The sequence below is a fragment of the Phoca vitulina genome, unplaced genomic scaffold (assembly GCF_004348235.1).
Source record: "Phoca vitulina isolate PV1807 unplaced genomic scaffold, GSC_HSeal_1.0 scaffold9, whole genome shotgun sequence".
NCBI lineage: Eukaryota > Metazoa > Chordata > Mammalia > Carnivora > Phocidae > Phoca > Phoca vitulina.
In genome coordinates this window covers 8,320,490-8,336,688 of record NW_022589712.1, presented here as the reverse complement: position 1 = coordinate 8,336,688, position 16,199 = coordinate 8,320,490, and the positions used below count along the sequence as shown (strand labels likewise).

At 42.9% G+C, this 16,199-nt stretch overlaps 1 protein-coding gene across 1 annotated transcript; it reads right to left on the bottom strand.

Annotated features, from left to right (window-relative positions):
* Positions 1 to 2,625: 2,625 nt before the first annotated feature.
* On the bottom strand, positions 2,626 to 14,485 carry SOD2 (superoxide dismutase 2). Its single transcript, XM_032407543.1, has 5 exons — positions 14,374 to 14,485; positions 13,826 to 14,028; positions 8,838 to 8,954; positions 7,112 to 7,291; positions 2,626 to 5,508 (listed from the first exon to the last, which is right to left on the bottom strand). The coding sequence occupies exons 1-5, from the start codon at positions 14,394 to 14,396 to the stop codon at positions 5,363 to 5,365; spliced, it is 669 nt and encodes a 222-aa protein (XP_032263434.1). The 5' UTR covers positions 14,397 to 14,485; the 3' UTR covers positions 2,626 to 5,362.
* Positions 14,486 to 16,199: the final 1,714 nt, after the last annotated feature.

Genomic DNA, 16,199 nt, shown 5'->3' with positions numbered 1-16,199 from the left:
TGGTAAGCGCTGTGAATTGTGCAAGACTGTTGAATCTCAGATCTGTACCTCTAAAACAAATAATGCAATATATGTTAAGAAAGAAAAAAAGAAGAAGAAGAATGTAGCAGGAGGGGAAGAATAAAGGGGGGAAATCGGAGGGGGAGAAGAACCATGAGAGACGATGGACTCTGAGAAACAAACTGAGGGTTCTAGAGGGGAGGGGGGTGGGAGGATGGGTTAGCCTGGTGATGGGTATTGAGGAGGGCACGTTCTGCATGGAGCACTGGGTGTTATGCACAAACAATGAATCATGGAACACTATATCTAAAACTAATGATGTAATGTATGGGGATTAACATAACAATAAAAAATTTAAAAAAAAGAAATAAACATCTATAGCTTATTCACTCACGTAGGGCTTCTCGGTACAGCAACCCGCAAAAACAGGGATGTACCTGGGCCGTAAACTCAGGCAGCCGGGCTCCACAATCTGGGCTACGCTACTCTCCATGAAAAAACACGAGGTATTATTATGAGCCACTTTCTCTTTTTCTCAATAAAAAATTGTAATGTCTAACCTGTAGTAGAGTCTCAAAATCTGGTAGGTGTCAGGGTTCATTATATAGTCCTTACTTTCCATCAGGGTTATTTCCCCCAGATCTCTCCTCCTCTTTTTTTAAATCTTTGCCAGAAATTTAACAGGAGCTCTCTGAGAATTTCACAAGTCAATGGCATACAAGATAATGTCTCTTAATAAGGCAATAAAGAAATAACATACTCCAAATCAATGATAATCACACGATTGCTCCAGGCAATAAAGGAATAAAGTCCAAATTTAGTCGCGGTGAAATTTAATATGAGTTGGTACCCGGGAGACAGCTTAGCCAACTGAACTGCGCCTTTTGATATCGCTTCAATGCGGCTGGGGATAAGAAGCTGAAAGACTCGGTTGTTCTTCCTTCCGGCATCCTTCTTTTTTTAATTTAATTTAATTTAATTTATTTATTTGAGAGAGAGAGAATGAGAGATAGAGAGCACGAGAGGGAAGAGGGTCAGAGGGAGAAGCAGACTCCCTGCTGAGCAGGGAGCCCGATGTGGGACTCGATCCCGGGACTCGAGGATTATGACCTGAGCCGAAGGCAGTCGCTTAACCAACTGAGCCACCCAGGCACCCCTGGCATCCTTCTTGAGCCCCAGTGAGAGACGGAGCCGCTACGAGCAACACCAGCAAGACTTCCATTGTTGGAGAACCTTGTTCAAAGGACGTAAGCTGGACGGATGCCCTTTGTGACATTAACATTTCGTGTAATCAGTATTCACTTATCCACCACAATTTTAGTCAATACACAGATAAATCCATAAAATGCTGGGAGTTGGCACCTAAGATGCTCTCTCCAAATCTATCATTCTACATCAAAGGGATAGGACATGAAACAGGCGTGCTGACCGCATCCCACGGGTGCTGAGTGAAAGCACCAGGCCTGGGCTCCAGGCCTGCCATGAAATTCACTGTTCTTCCTGTGCCGCGCGAAGGCCAGCAGCAGGGAGAGGGGCAGGCGTAAGGCCTTCAGTCACAGCAGTTCTGCCATCAAACATCCGTGTGGGTTTTGTCAGGTGAACTTGGTAAGTGAACTGAGCCTTGCAAATACAGGTATTTACAATGAGGACAGTATTATATCACATCATTTAATAAAAATATTTGAATATGGGCCAAAATGATGTGCTCAGTACCAAAGACACAAATGAACAAGAATCTCCTGTCCTGGGCCTTCCTGGAGCTCCTGTTTTAGTGGGGGCCAAGACAAACACAGAATGGCCTCTGTTAAGAGAAGCCATGAATGCAACAATGGGACAGTAAATGACTAGCAGAAAGCAGGGACTCGGAAGCGCTCATTCTCTTTCCCTTTCACAGTCTAAATTGAGAGGTCTTATTTTTCTTAATATGTTCCAGAAGAGTCTTGAGAACAGCACCCATTACCATTACAAGCACACGTGGGATAGCAAGCAGGAGGACCTCACCAAACAGGGGCACCTTACTCCCCCTTCCAGGACTGTTATACAAAGAGTCCAGGGGAAGATGCATGAGGTGAGCTCTTACTTCCCAGTATGAGTGGATAAAATATCACCTGCCCAGAACTTTATGGGGAAAAAAAAGTAAACAGCTTTTTATCGCAAGATGTGCTGTATATAGTTAAGACAATATTTTTTTTTTAAGATTTTATTCATTTATTTGAAACAGAGAGAGTGGGGAGGTGCAAAGGGAGAGGGAGAGGGAGAATCTCAAGCAGGCTCCCCACTGAGCTCGGACTCTGACATGGTACTCAACCGCATGACCCAGAGATCATGACCTGAGCTGAAACCAAGAGTCGGACGCCCAAACGACAGAACATCCCAGGCGCCCCAAGGCAATGTTCTGTCTGGTTAGTGTTTGAAGATGTTCTAACTTTATAATTTAGTATATAAAATACTATGCTATTTCATTATCAGATGTTACTACAGATATGAATAGGCTTCATATGCCTTCTGAGTTTTAAGAGTAAAATTTCAACTACCTATCACTTATTATCCCTGTCCCACAGAAAAGCAGTAAAAATGATAAAGCATTACATTATTGTTTTGACACACATGCATAATGCAGACCTCTTTTGATAGTTGACATTCTTTTATTAACAATCAAAAAACTTCACACAATAGGAAAATAAATGTTTCTCTAATGAATAATTAAGTGAAAACTATCCAGGACCTTATAGGATTTTTAATGCATCCCAGGTTTGATGTGTACCTTAGAAGACAGGACATCAGCTTGCACAATCATTAGGTATGACTGCAAATAAGAAACTGATTTATAAAAGATTTACCTAACGGCTTTCCCAAACAGTAGCTCCCCTGCTTAAATTAAAACAGGAAATAAAATTTGTATTTAGACCTAGTTTTAGATGACTCACAATACACATCAATCTTAACTTTATCGTCTTGATGTTACTTTTTTAAAGGTAGTCACCAGAAAATTCAAATCGCATTTTAAGATCATGAATTTGAGGTGTGCAATAAAACTTGTAATTTCTCAACATCAAAGTTTAATTATTACACAACAGTTGAAGCAGCAGATTCTACTTCAGACAGCATTTGTCTCATGCCGTTTTCTTGCGGCATTAATCACGTGATGGTGTTCGAAGCACATTTAAGACTAGAGCAGGCACTGCTGAGTGGTCACAAAAATCCCTCTTGGATGAACAATGAATGCTTGGTTCATTTCAGAAGAAATGGCTTTTACCTTTTCTATGTCTTTTCTATTATGAGAAACAGAGCTAAACAAAATTTTGAAGTCTCATTTTCTGCTGGATGATTAAAAGCTTTATCTGTAAATTATCTCAGTCTCTTAAAATCTATCTGAAGGGAGGAAAAAACAAAACCCTTAGGGAAAAACAGTGTGCTTTCCCTTGTTCCCACAACATAAAATCAGAGCAAAAATAGAGCGCCATAGAAATTTCAACATTGAATTTTTTTGAAATCTTAAAGCTTAATAAAAGTCAAAAAGTTTTATATTAATCAGTCATCTCTGCATACCTGCTAGTTCAATACAAACCAGGATCTGGCAGACTACTTGTATTCAAAATGCCATCTTTCAAAAAGGTTCTACTTTTCTAAATGGTCCATTTAAAGAGTTCACTGCCTTGCGTATACATGTATGTGTGTATGTATATGTATATATGTGTGTATCTATGCATATATGTAAGTGGTAAGCACATGACTCTCATTTGCACTCCATGAAAGTCACTTCACTGTGGTAGATGAAGGATGGCAATCCTAGTCTCCAAAGTGTCTTCAATCCACAAGCATACACAGTTATCACTACTCTCATCAACGCTGCTGACAATTCAGAAAGCCTAAGTACTTTCTAATTGAATTCTAAAAGAAAAGTGCCTTAAATTTAATTTTTTTAAACTTCAGTCTTCAATATTGAAACTGCTAAGTTACTCCATCTTTCCATGCAAAAAAAAAAAAAAAATAGAATAAACTTGGGGAAAAAATAATATACTAACTTGGGAAAACATCCAGTTACTAAACAGGCTTAAGAAAAAAACCTATATAGAAAAAGTATTCCCAAAAAAGGTAAAATCTATGTGTGTTGCTCACCACAGGATTATTTGAATAAATAACAATTAGTAACCAATGAAATATTCAGTACAGAACTGTAAAATAAATTAGGAAGTGTCCAATTGATAAATTATACAGCCACCAAAAATAAGGAAAATGACATGACAATGTCAAGCCAAATTACAAAAGGCTCCCTGCTACATTTAAACAGTCCCACCTGCAAGCACGAAACAGGAACACAATTTGACAGGCTGTGTCACTGGATTATGGGTATCGTTTTCCTTTATTTAAAGGACTATACAACATAAAGCTCTATAGTGACTGTGCATTTTTTTAAAAGAAAAGAAGATCAAATATGATGGAATAACTCAAAAACAAGTCTTTGAAAAGCAATGTTCCTGGGCAGGGACACGCCGCTGCCCACATCCAGAAACCAACCACCTGCCACTCTGGGAAGAGAGCACCCGACCCAGGCTGCCGCTCTGCAGAGGGGTGCTCGTGAACAGGGTGGAAACGTGGGGCAAGCGCCTGGCTGGAACAGTCTGTGGCCTCATTCCCAACATTCATTTTATCAACAAGGCCCAGATTTGTCCGCTTTGAGCAGGTACCTAACACATACTTCTATGTTTGATGACAAACTTTCACATAAAAGTCTTTTTATTTCTCCCAACAGAAAAATTCAAATGCACGACTATTTCCTTTTCATAATAGAGCAATTCTCAATTGGCAATCAAGTGATATTTTTTAAAAGACAAAATGGTGTTAACCCTGTGCAACATGTGACCAAAAATAATTAAAGGCCCATGGGTGATATCAAGTACTACTAGACAGAAGATTACTTACAAAAAGAGCAATTTTCAATAGAAAAACTGAACATTTCCCTTGGGAAACAAATTTAATCTTTTATCATTAAACAACTGGGCAAAGGACCAGGTTTTCTACAAGTGCAGTAAGGGGCAAAAGGCTTCCCCAGAGGCCCTAAGAGGACAGGGATGAGATCTTTTCGATGGTTTTATGATGGCTTTTATCACCTGCTGGCTGTTTCAGCTCTCAGAAAATGATGTTCAATCAAAAGACTAAATCATACAAAGCACTTACTATTTTCAGTTGCCCAATAACAAAATTTGAAAACAAGAAATTCATAGCATTAAATCATGTTCATCAAATGCTTGAACAAGCTAGAAATGCTACAATAGAGCAGCTTACTGGTAGACTACGGTACTCTGCACTACTACAAAAATAGTCGTGAAAAGCTTATTTTGCTCAATGTAATGATCACGTTTTACTTTTTGCAAGCCATGTATCTCTCCGTTACATTCTCCCAGTTGATTACATTCCAAATAGCTTTTAGGTAATCCGGTCTGACATTTTTATACTGAAGGTAATAAGCATGCTCCCACACATCGATCCCCAGTAGTGGAATAAGACCTATTGGAGAGAAGGGGGGGAAAAAAGCAAAAACTATGAATTTCAATCTAAAACGTAACTGCATCTTCTCCACTGAAACTTTATCCTTTGCATACAAAATTACCCTTTACAACATTCCCATCCATTTTTCAGTTTCTTTTACAAGTAGGAAATTCGCCTAAGAATGAACATCCCATAAAAATGTTTTTAAGCTTTGCTCTTTGGAAGAAAATGCGATAAAGAGTAAAAAATTTAAAATAGAGTTTGGAAAATTAAGTACGGTATTTTAAGAGCTGTTCTTGAAATACCAACAAAGCTATCCATGAGCCAATTCTCGGGCGATCAGTAAGGTACCATGTTTGTGGGGGTGCTTGAGGACCTTCCAAAGCAGTCAGGGGAGTTTTAGGAGAACCCGCTCTGCTCCTAAGGCTAATGTTAGTCTCAGAGAATACAGAGCATTTATGAGACACTAACAGAAAGAATAAGTTAACAAGGAAAACTGAACAGGACCAAAGAAAAAGAGACACTGTCCTCAGAAATTAAATAGTGTAAAGAAGGAATTACTTACACAACACTCATTTTCAAAAACTCTCAAACTAAATGACAAGCTCTCCTTTAGGAAAACAAGTACCAACCAGTAGGTCTTGAGCAGTGGGGAGGTATGTCACTAATCATGTATTATGAATAATTAAGGTAACAAAGTTTATAAATGATTTTTCCCCTCTGTAAACTGCCGTGACTTTTACGGATTTTCATTCCAATGGGCTTTCCTCAAGTGGAAGAGAAGCAGGTGTGGCCATGGTTCACCTGGAAATCACAGCCTTGCCTGTAAGGCACCTTCAAAGGTAGACCCGACTCTCTGAACATTCTCCAGCATTTCACTTTCCCAAAAGAGCCATTTAGAGCCTGGCTAAATCTGAATATATCCAGGGAAATGAGGCATGTAAGCAAGTCTGCGGGCATGTGTTGAGGCAGAAAACATGGCTGAGAACTACAGATAATTGACGTTAAGACGTCACCACAGGTCTGTTACATTGAGGATCAAAGTTCCCACTAACTGCTGGATGCCTTGTGACTATTTCCTAAAGACATTCTGATTCAATCTGGCTCAACATGGAAAAGGATTTGGTGTCCCCAGCCTGGAGCTTCTAAGCCAAATATTTTCCTATACCAAAACAAAACCCCCCAAAAAGGCATAAGTCTGGAAATCTGAGCTCTAGTGCCATTCTGACCACAGGTGCTCAGCAGACGGGCTGAGGGTCCAAGGCCTGAGGTCAGACTCAGCTTCCAGGTCTTTTCCTCCTGCGTGGTGTTTATCTAATTTCAGTGCATGTAATTATGTAAGCTGATACGCATTCTCTGTCAAATGAAGCAGGGTTTATGTTCAAAACATGTTTTGTTAATGTATCTGTAAAATTACATGTGCTAATTTTGCAAAACATCAAGGGCTTTTAAAGCATTTTTGCTTACACAAGGCTCAGGGTATTATCAGCTGTTAAGATCTACTCACATTAGGACATGCTCACAATAGGTTTAATCGCTGCTCTTGTTCCTTATTTCAAGGTAAATGCTTTACAGTGAACCATCTCCCACTAATGAATGTGAAACAATTTTCAAACCTAACCTGTTGTTCCTTGCAGGGGATCCTGGTTAAAACAAGCAGCAATCTGCAAGCGTCCCTGTTCCTTACTGAAACCAAGCCAACCCCAACCTGAGCCTTGGACGCCAACGGATACGGTGGTCAACTTCTCCTTAAATTTGTCGAAGGAACCAAAATCACGTTTGATGGCTTCCAGCAATTCCCCTATTTTAAAAAAAATCCAACAACATGCATAAGTGAACAGACTGTAACAATAAACAATTTTATTACATATATTAAAATATGCCTGTCATAAGGCACAAGATACAGCTAGACACATTGGAAGACATAATATAACACAGTGAGCCTAGACGGTACCACGTTACTCCTGCCTTGACACTAGCATCATAAGGTCTCACAATTGTAATTCACGGGTTTGTTACTGAACCATGTTAGAGGGATTTCTTCCCTCACTGTGCTATTTCCATCAGAAAAGAAATAATATTTTCCGTTAGCTTTCTTGTTTCCCTTCAACAGAAAATTTTACTTTGACTTCTACCCTACCTATTCTGTCTCAATTTGGGAATAAAATTTTATGGTTGTTATTTGGTTCTTCCCCAAGGCAGCCTGATCTTTCCTATCACAATTATGTAATTTTAAAGAGAGTGATTTTTGTCTTTTATTACTGAACAAAAGGTATACTATAAGAGCTATTGTCCTTTTATTCTGTAGCAATGTAACATATAATTCTAGATTGAGCACATCAACCAAATCAAGTAGGCCAAAATATCACTTCTCTGATTATCTATTATAATAGATAGTAATTATCTATTATAAGCACAAATAATAGAATAAAGTGGTACAGATAACCCAAAGTGTCAGAGAACCAAGACCTGTTGGCTGAAAATGGGCACCTCTGACATTCTACTGAATCCCAGAACCTCAGAAGTATTAAGTCACCGTCTGCAGACCTAACTCATAAAAAGAAATGCCCAGCTTCTCAAATTTACTCTCCCATTCATCTTTACTTCCAAATGAAATTGCTTATTACAAGTGCCTAAGATGCCTTCTACAAAACAATTAAAAACAAATAAACCCACAGAAACTTTAGGTACATGCCAGAAGCCCAGAGACAGGGAGAGCTCTACTTATGCCCCATACCTTCCCTGGGATGAGGAGGGTAATTAAGTCCTCTGGGCCTCCACGAGAGACACAGGAAGTCAAGTAAACGAGCCAGAGTGAACAAGACCATTAGCTCTGTAGTCCCCTCATTTACCCTCCAGGTGTCCTGGAAAACCTAATTTTCTGGGACAACTAACTTTTTATCAGTTAGGAAGAGCAGGAAAATAATAGCAAAAGGCACAATTCTGAGCATTTTATGTTTGATAACTTATTTAATTTTCAAAACAGCTCTATTACTGTCCCTGTATCGTACAGATGAAGAAAGTAGATACAGAATGATTAAGTATCTTACCCACCCCCAGGCTGCTCAACTTTTCTAAAAACCATTTACCAGTCTTGTTCTAATGTACAGCACATTCCAACCAGAAGTTGACACCGTATCTGACACTGTATGTGTATAAAAGCTGATGACGTAACTCCCTGAATGTACTCTCCATTCCTACACACGTCCCTTTCAAAGTTACAACTTTGTTGTACTCCTTGCTATGAAAAATATGCCACTATGATATCTCAGAATTAATGTAAGAAAAGCAACCGTCGTTCCCATCGTGCACAAAATGCAGCTAAGACTACACCAGTATCTACCAACCTCTGGGTTCTCCACCGCCCTTAGGGCTCAGGTTTGTCCAGAAGATGGAATGATTGATATGGCCTCCGCCATTGAATTTGAGCCCAGGCTGAAGAGCTACCTGAGTTGTAATGTCACCTGTAAAGAGGCAAACATACTTTTTAAAATTCTTACTTTTCAAACATTCTATACACCATTTTCTTTGTAAAACATCAGATAATTAGACTAGCTTATCTATAACATCCCTATCGGTCCTAAAATTCCACAGTTTCGAACAACAACAACAAAAAAAGATTATCTTAAAAAATTATTTGTCCCAGTGGATTTTCAATTCAATTAATAACATTCTGAACAACTCAATGAGTGTCCCAGCAGCGGGTGCAAAGCATGCAGAAAATTCTTTCCTGAGCTTCAAAGAACTCAAAGTTTTCTTGGATATTAAAGATTTCAGCAGGGGCGCCTGCGTGGCTCAGTCAGTTAAGCCTGTGCCTTCAGCTCAGGTCATGATCTCAGGGTCCTGGGATTGAGCCCCGCATTGGGCTCCCTGCTCAGCCGGGGAGCCTGCTTCTCCCTCTCCCTCTGCCTGCCACTCCCCCTGCTTGTGCCCTCCCTCTATCTCTGTCAAATAAGTAAAGAAAAGAAAAGAAAAGAAGAAAGAAAAAAAAAGATTTCAGCAACAATGAGAACAAAGATAGAAAACAGTGAAATGCAGTATGTGTGGTTCCATAAACAGTACTAAATGGTAAATTTTCAGGGGCGCCTGGTTGGCTCAGTCAGTAGAGCATACAACTCTCGGTCTCAAGGTGGTGAGTTCAAGCCCCACCGTGGGGGTAGAGATTACTAAAAATAAATATAAGTTTTTTAAAAAAATGGTAGATTTTCAGCTCTCATTTTCTAGATAGACAACTATTCCATTGGGAAATAGTTCAATGTTACATCAACAAAATATTCAGCATATTCAAGACTCAACTTCAGATTTCCAATCCCAAACTTACCCTCCAACGGCCTTCCCCAGCCCAGCTGCTTTCTCAGGACATTTCTGAGGACGTGGTCATTTCTTTTTTTTTTATCTTTTTTTTTTTTTAAATTTTTTTTATTGTTATGTTAATCCCCATACATTACATCATTAGTTTTAGATATAGTGTTCCATGATTCATTGTTTGTGCATAACACCCAGTGCTCCATGCAGAACGTGCCCTCCTCAATACCCATCACCAGGCTAACCCATCCTCCCAACCCCCTCCCCTCTAGAACCCTCAGTTTGTTTTTCAGAGTCCATTGTCTCTCATGGTTCTTCTCCCCCTCCGATTTCCCCCCCTTCATTCTTCCCCTCCTGCTACATTCTTCTTCTTCTTTTTTTCTTTCTTAACATATATTGCATTATTTGTTTCAGAGGTACAGATCTGAGATTCAACAGTCTTGCACAATTCACAGCGCTTACCAGAACACATACCCTCCCCAGTGTCCATCACCCAGTCACCCCATCCCTCCCACCCCACCCAAGGACCTGGTCATTTCTTACTCCTTTCCCCTCACACCACGTTCAACCCACCAACATACCCACCAGCAAAGCCAGCTCTACCGTTAAAAAGATCCAGAATCCAGTCCCTTCTTCCTGCTTCTGGTGCAGACGAGCAGCATCACCTACCTGCATCTGTGCCACCATATCCCATACTGGTCTCCTGCTTCCACACGGGCCCCCTACAGTCTGTTCTCAACACTGGCCGGAGGGCTCCTCTGCACCCCACACTGATCGTGGCACTCCTCTAGTCAAAGCCCTCCAAAGGCTGCTCCTCTCACTCAGAGTGAACCCCAAGTCCCTACAACCGCCTTCAAAGATACAGGTCATCTGACCCTGTGCATTTCCTCGCTGGCCCAGCTCCAGCCACACTGGCCTCCTTGCACTTCCAAGAGAAGCTCAGCCTGCTCCAGTTTAGGGTTTCCTAACCCTAACTGTTCCTAACCCTAGCTGTTGCCTGGACTGGAATGGAATACTCTTGCTGAAGATAGCCTCGTGGCTCATTCCCACATTTCTCCGTCATGTCTCCACGGACATGGCAACCTCATCAGTGAAGCCCTCTCAAACCACAATATAAAATGGGCAATTTTCACCACTTCCCCAACTTGTTTTTCTTGATAGGACTTACAGCCCTGGCATACTACTACATATTTACTTGTCCATCTGTCTCCCCGCTAGAACAAAAGCTCCGATAATAACAAGGACTTCCGTGCACTGCTGTGTCCCAGGGGCCGATATATTGCCTCCTACATACCAGGCACTCAATAAATGTTTGATTGACTAGATAACTGAATACATTAAATGTAGTTTTTATGAAAAAAAAAAAAACTAATTCTCTGATATCTATACTTAAAAAAAAAATCACATTGGAAGACTTTTTTTCTACCTTGCTAAATAAGTAGGCAAAATATTCTTTTCCATGCCTTTAAGAAGCTAAGATTAACTATTAGGGAAAATGGCAATTCCCTTGTTCAATTAAATCCCAAGGGCTTATTATTCACAAGATACTAAGAGACAAAGTGGAAGACACAAAGAACCACTGAGAGCTCTGTGCTTAGGGAGTTTACATAATAGAAGAAGTTCTCTAATCTGTTCTTAGGGCATACCTCGGAGAGGAGGAAAGGGCCAAGTGATCTCAGAATACACAGATCATCTTGGAGAGTTGTTTTAAGATGCCAACTTCTTGTTGTTATTATGTTCACAATATAATTTTGTTATAGATCAGTGTCCCTCTTAGAAATTATTCTAGGAAAATCACCCTAAAAATAAATGTAGGTTTTATGTTGTTTTTTAATAAATCAACAGTAACTAAATTTTTCTAATGGGAAAGAAACATGCTATTGAAAACCAGCTTAATAATCTCAATCTCTTAAAGTTTACTTCATCATTTTTTTTTTTAAGATTTTATTTATTTAGGGGCGCCTGGGTGGCTCAGTCATTAAGCGTCTGTCTTCAGCTCAGGTCATGGTCCCAGGGTCCTGGGATCGAGCCCCGCATCGGGCTCCCTGCTCTGCGGGAAGCCTGCTTCTCTCTCTCCCACTCCCCCTGCTTGTGTTCCCTCTCTCGCTGTCTCTCTGTCAAATAAATAAATAAAATCTTTTAAAAAAAAGATCTTATTTATTTGTCAGAGAGAGAGCATGCGCACAAGCAGGGGGAGCAGCAGGCAGAGGAAGAAGCAGGCTCCCCACTGAGCAAGGAGCCCGATGCAGAACTAGATCCCAGGAGCCTGGGATCATGACCCGAGCCAAAGGCAGACACTTAACCGACTGAGCCACTTCATCATTTTTAAATTTTAATATAGGGGTGCCTGGGTGGCTCAGCTGGTTAAGCGTCTGCCTTCAGCTCGGGTGGAGATCCCAGGGTCCTGGGTTCAAGCTGCTTGGCGGGCTCCCTGCTCAGCAGGAGGTCTGCTTCTCCCTCTTCCTCCGCTCCTCCTCCCTGCTTGTGCTCTCTCTCTCTCAAATAAATAAACTGAATAAATAAATAAACTTTAATATAAATTTGGGGGGTGCCTGGCTGGCTCAGTTGGTAGAGCATACGACTCAATCTTGGGGTTGTGAGTTCGAGCCCCACATTGGGTATAGAGCTTAAAAAAAAAAAAAAAAAAGTAGTAATTGGGGCTTCTGGGTGGCTCAGGTGGTTAAGTGTCTGCCTTCGGCTCAGGTCATGATCCCAGGGTCCTGGGATCCAGCCCCGCGTCAGGCTCCCTGGTCCACAGAGAGCCTGCTTCTCCCTCTCCCTGCCGCTCTGCCTGCTTGTGCTCTCTATGTCTCTGTCAAATAAACAAATAAAATCTTTAAAAAAAATAAAAAATAATAGTAATAAATAGAAATGTGCGGGGCTTTGCAATCTGCTTTTAAAAATACTATTAAGTTCAACATTTTCCTTGGTTTCAATTCAATTTTTTTCCTGTTAAGTACAAGTTAAATACTTCTGTTTGAAAAGTATTTATTTACCTACTTTTAATGAGATTGATGATGTTTATGTCACTTAATACTTTTGCCCCAAATTTTCAAACATGAAAATTTAATTCTTCGACAGTCTTTAAAATACATAATTTTTTAAATAAAAGAAAACTTTGTAGGTACTTATTAATTTATAGTCAACATAATACAACATAATGTACAGCTTTTTTTGTTTTCAGTAACTTTCATGAAAACAAGTAAAGGTGTGATTGCACAAGAGAAGGACTGAAATTAAGTTGTTTTTAAAATATTGAAGAGAAAGGTTCAAGTTGTCAGGTGTTATCATGCAGGAAATAATTTCACAACTGGGATATTCCCCACCTTGTCATCATTACCACATCTTCCCCGAATTTGTTATTTTCTAAAACCCCTTTCCCGTACAAATCACCAAAATTTTTCCCCGTACTCATGGTTCCCGTCACAAATCTTCCAGAATGTGGCAACTTCCTCTTGTTTTTGTTTAGCCAATTACCTCATGCAATCAGGCTGAAATACTACATTTTCCCACTAGATGCCCCCCGTCAACAAGATGTCACGGTCTGAAATTTACTCAAATTTCAGAGGACCTAAAGTCAATAAACTTGGAAAAAATACATCTTTTAACTGGGCAGCTTATTAAGCAATACATACCGTCAATTATTTTTCTCGTGCAAGCCACTGATTAGTAGGCTGAAAAGTGTAATAGGATTTTGTACAGAGACATTAAAACACAGATCCTCGTACACACACGCCCCCAGCCACAAAGTCCACACGCTCCTTACTGGTTTTGTCAACTAAGCTCTTTGGGGGGGGGGGGAGTGTACGTCCATATTATATCATAATACTGAATTCTAAGTATTAGTAGATACACACAGGCCTGTTTCAGTTTCCCCCAAAATGACTGCATTCCTTGTGAATTCTGACCCCCCGTCAATTCCAGAACACGCGGAGGAGCCGCTCTCCTGAACGGAGGGACTGGCTCCCGGGGCCGCGCCTCGCTGTCCCCTTCCCGGTGGTTTCTCGCCGGCAGGCAGCCTGGCACCTACCCTTCTCCAGCGCCTCCAGATACTTCTCCTCGATGACATTCAGGTTGTTCACGTAGGTCGCGTGGTGCTTGCTGTGGTGCAGCTGCATGATCTGGGCGTTGATGTGAGGCTCCAGGGCGCCATAATCGTACGGCAAGTCGGGGAGGCTGTGCTTCTGTCTGGAAGCCAGCGACCCCAGCGCCGGCACCAGCGTCCGGCTCGTGCTGGAAAGAGAGCAGACGCAGACCGATTCGCTCACGCGTCTACGCAGACCCAGCGCCATCTGGGCCTTTCTACCGCTTGCTCGCTCGCCCTCCACATTCGCTGAAGCTTTAAACCAACGCGGCAGCCCTGCGCCGCGGCAGCACCGGGACGCGCTCAGCGGACACCTGCCCTGACGCAGGGCCGCCCGCCGCGTCCCCACGACGCCGGGGCCCCGAAGATGCCCGGGACCCGCCGCGCCGGCGCGGGCACGCACGGAGCGGGGCCGGTGGAAGCGGCCGCCCGTGCCCCTTCGCCCTCCGGGCCGTGACCCGTCCCCGCTGCGCCATGCGGCCCGGCCGCCTCACCTGCGCGCTGCCCGGGACAACATGGTGAGCTACGCCAGCAGTCTAGGCCGCAGAGTCGACCCGCCGCGCCGACGGCCCGGCGTACACAGACGCACGCCTCGGGCCGCGCCGCAAGGACACCGCCGACCTCCACGGGCTCCGCCCCCTGCGCCTGCCGCTCCCACGCCGGGGGGCGCGCGGTCTCGGGGTCTGCCCTGCCGGAGCCAGCCCGCGCCCTGAGCCCAGGGGATGCGAAAAGGAGGGACATGAGGGACCTGCCCCAGGGGGCCAGGGGAACCGCGGCGCCCACCTGCCCGCTTCTGAGCGTGCGACCAAAGGGAAGGCCGCGCTCTACCTCCCCCATGGTGGAAGATGGTACGGCCCGCAGCCCCGCCCCCCCCCCGTCCCCCTCGGGGGCCCGCGGGCAGGGCCTCAGCAGGCGCAGCCGGCGCAGCCCCGCCCCTTTGCTCCCGGCGCCTCAGGGCCGCGGTGGGGTCCGGCGACTCCTGGGAGGGAAGGCTGCGGTTTCCCTGAGCAGCCTTGGCGCGCCCTAGCGAGCTAGGGAGGTCCCTCAGGAAGGAGAGTCCTGAGCGCTGGTAGGGTGTAGAGCCGGTGCCCCTCCAGCCGCTGCCCGATGTGACCTTCCTTTCCGAGTGAATTTGACCTTGGGACCGGAGCCAGGACCGGGGCGGCCTGATAATAGTGTTACTGAACGCCTGCAATGTGCCAGGGACTATGCTGCTGGGTTTATATGCATTTATCTTTATTTCACTCCTAGAGTAGGTATCGTTGACTCCAGACGATATTAATGAGCTCACTGAAGTTAAGCAGGTTGCCCTGATCACACAGTTAATAAGTAAAAGAGTGGATTAGAACCGAAAGTTCGTACTTTCTTGATTACTAAGCCTTACCAGTCAGGTCCTGAGTGTTTGTTCAGAGTGACTTCCAAGAACCGAAAGCTCAGGAGAATATTACAAAAGTGCAACAGAGGATTCTTTCCTACTGTGTCTAACAGCCCAATGAGCTGCATCTAATGCTTTCTCAACAATTAAACAATCCTAAATTGTGTGAATCCTTTCTATATAGAAGTTAGGAAACCCTTACACTATTATTGGCGTAAGTTGGATCCTTACTGAATAGAATAATATAAAAGGAAGCAGAGTAGGTGCTGAATAGTTTCAGCTACTCTCTTACACCCCCCTCCCTATCTCTCCCCCCTTCCCAAGGATGACTAGGTTTTGGGTTGGGGAATAGCTAACAGGAACCACTGAGCTGGCTTCTCAGCAAGAGGGCTGGCGCTTGCCAACAGTTGGGAAACTAACCAAGAATATTTGATGGGATAAAGGAGGAAAATCAGGTTGGGGGCAAGCTAGGCATATGCTTAAAACTCAAACTATGGTTGGTTACGGAAATTAAGAAGCATTTTAGCTGAACTGAGATATAAAATAGTTTTTCAGTCAAGGTAGTCTGGCATTGATATCGTGAAGGGCAAGCTAGTTAGAAAGCTGTTCCGTGAATCCTAGCTGAGGTCCTAAGAGCCAGTTTTAGGGTACTAGCTCTGAGAACTGGAAGAAAAGGACATTTTGAAGGACGAAATAACAGAATTCAGTGACAGATCAGTCACTAATAAAAAGGCTTGTTCTATCACTGTAAGGCAACTGAGCCCAGTTAGGCTGCATGGATGTACTCCTAGTTTGTACAGATGATGATACTTTGATACTTAAATTGACCCCCTCAGGAGATGCCCTTTTGAACAAGGAACAATTGGGGGGTGGGCTAGTGACAGTAACAGTCTGGTAGAAGTGTCTCTCACATCACGTCTGTATCAGCTACATCCTTCCAGAAGA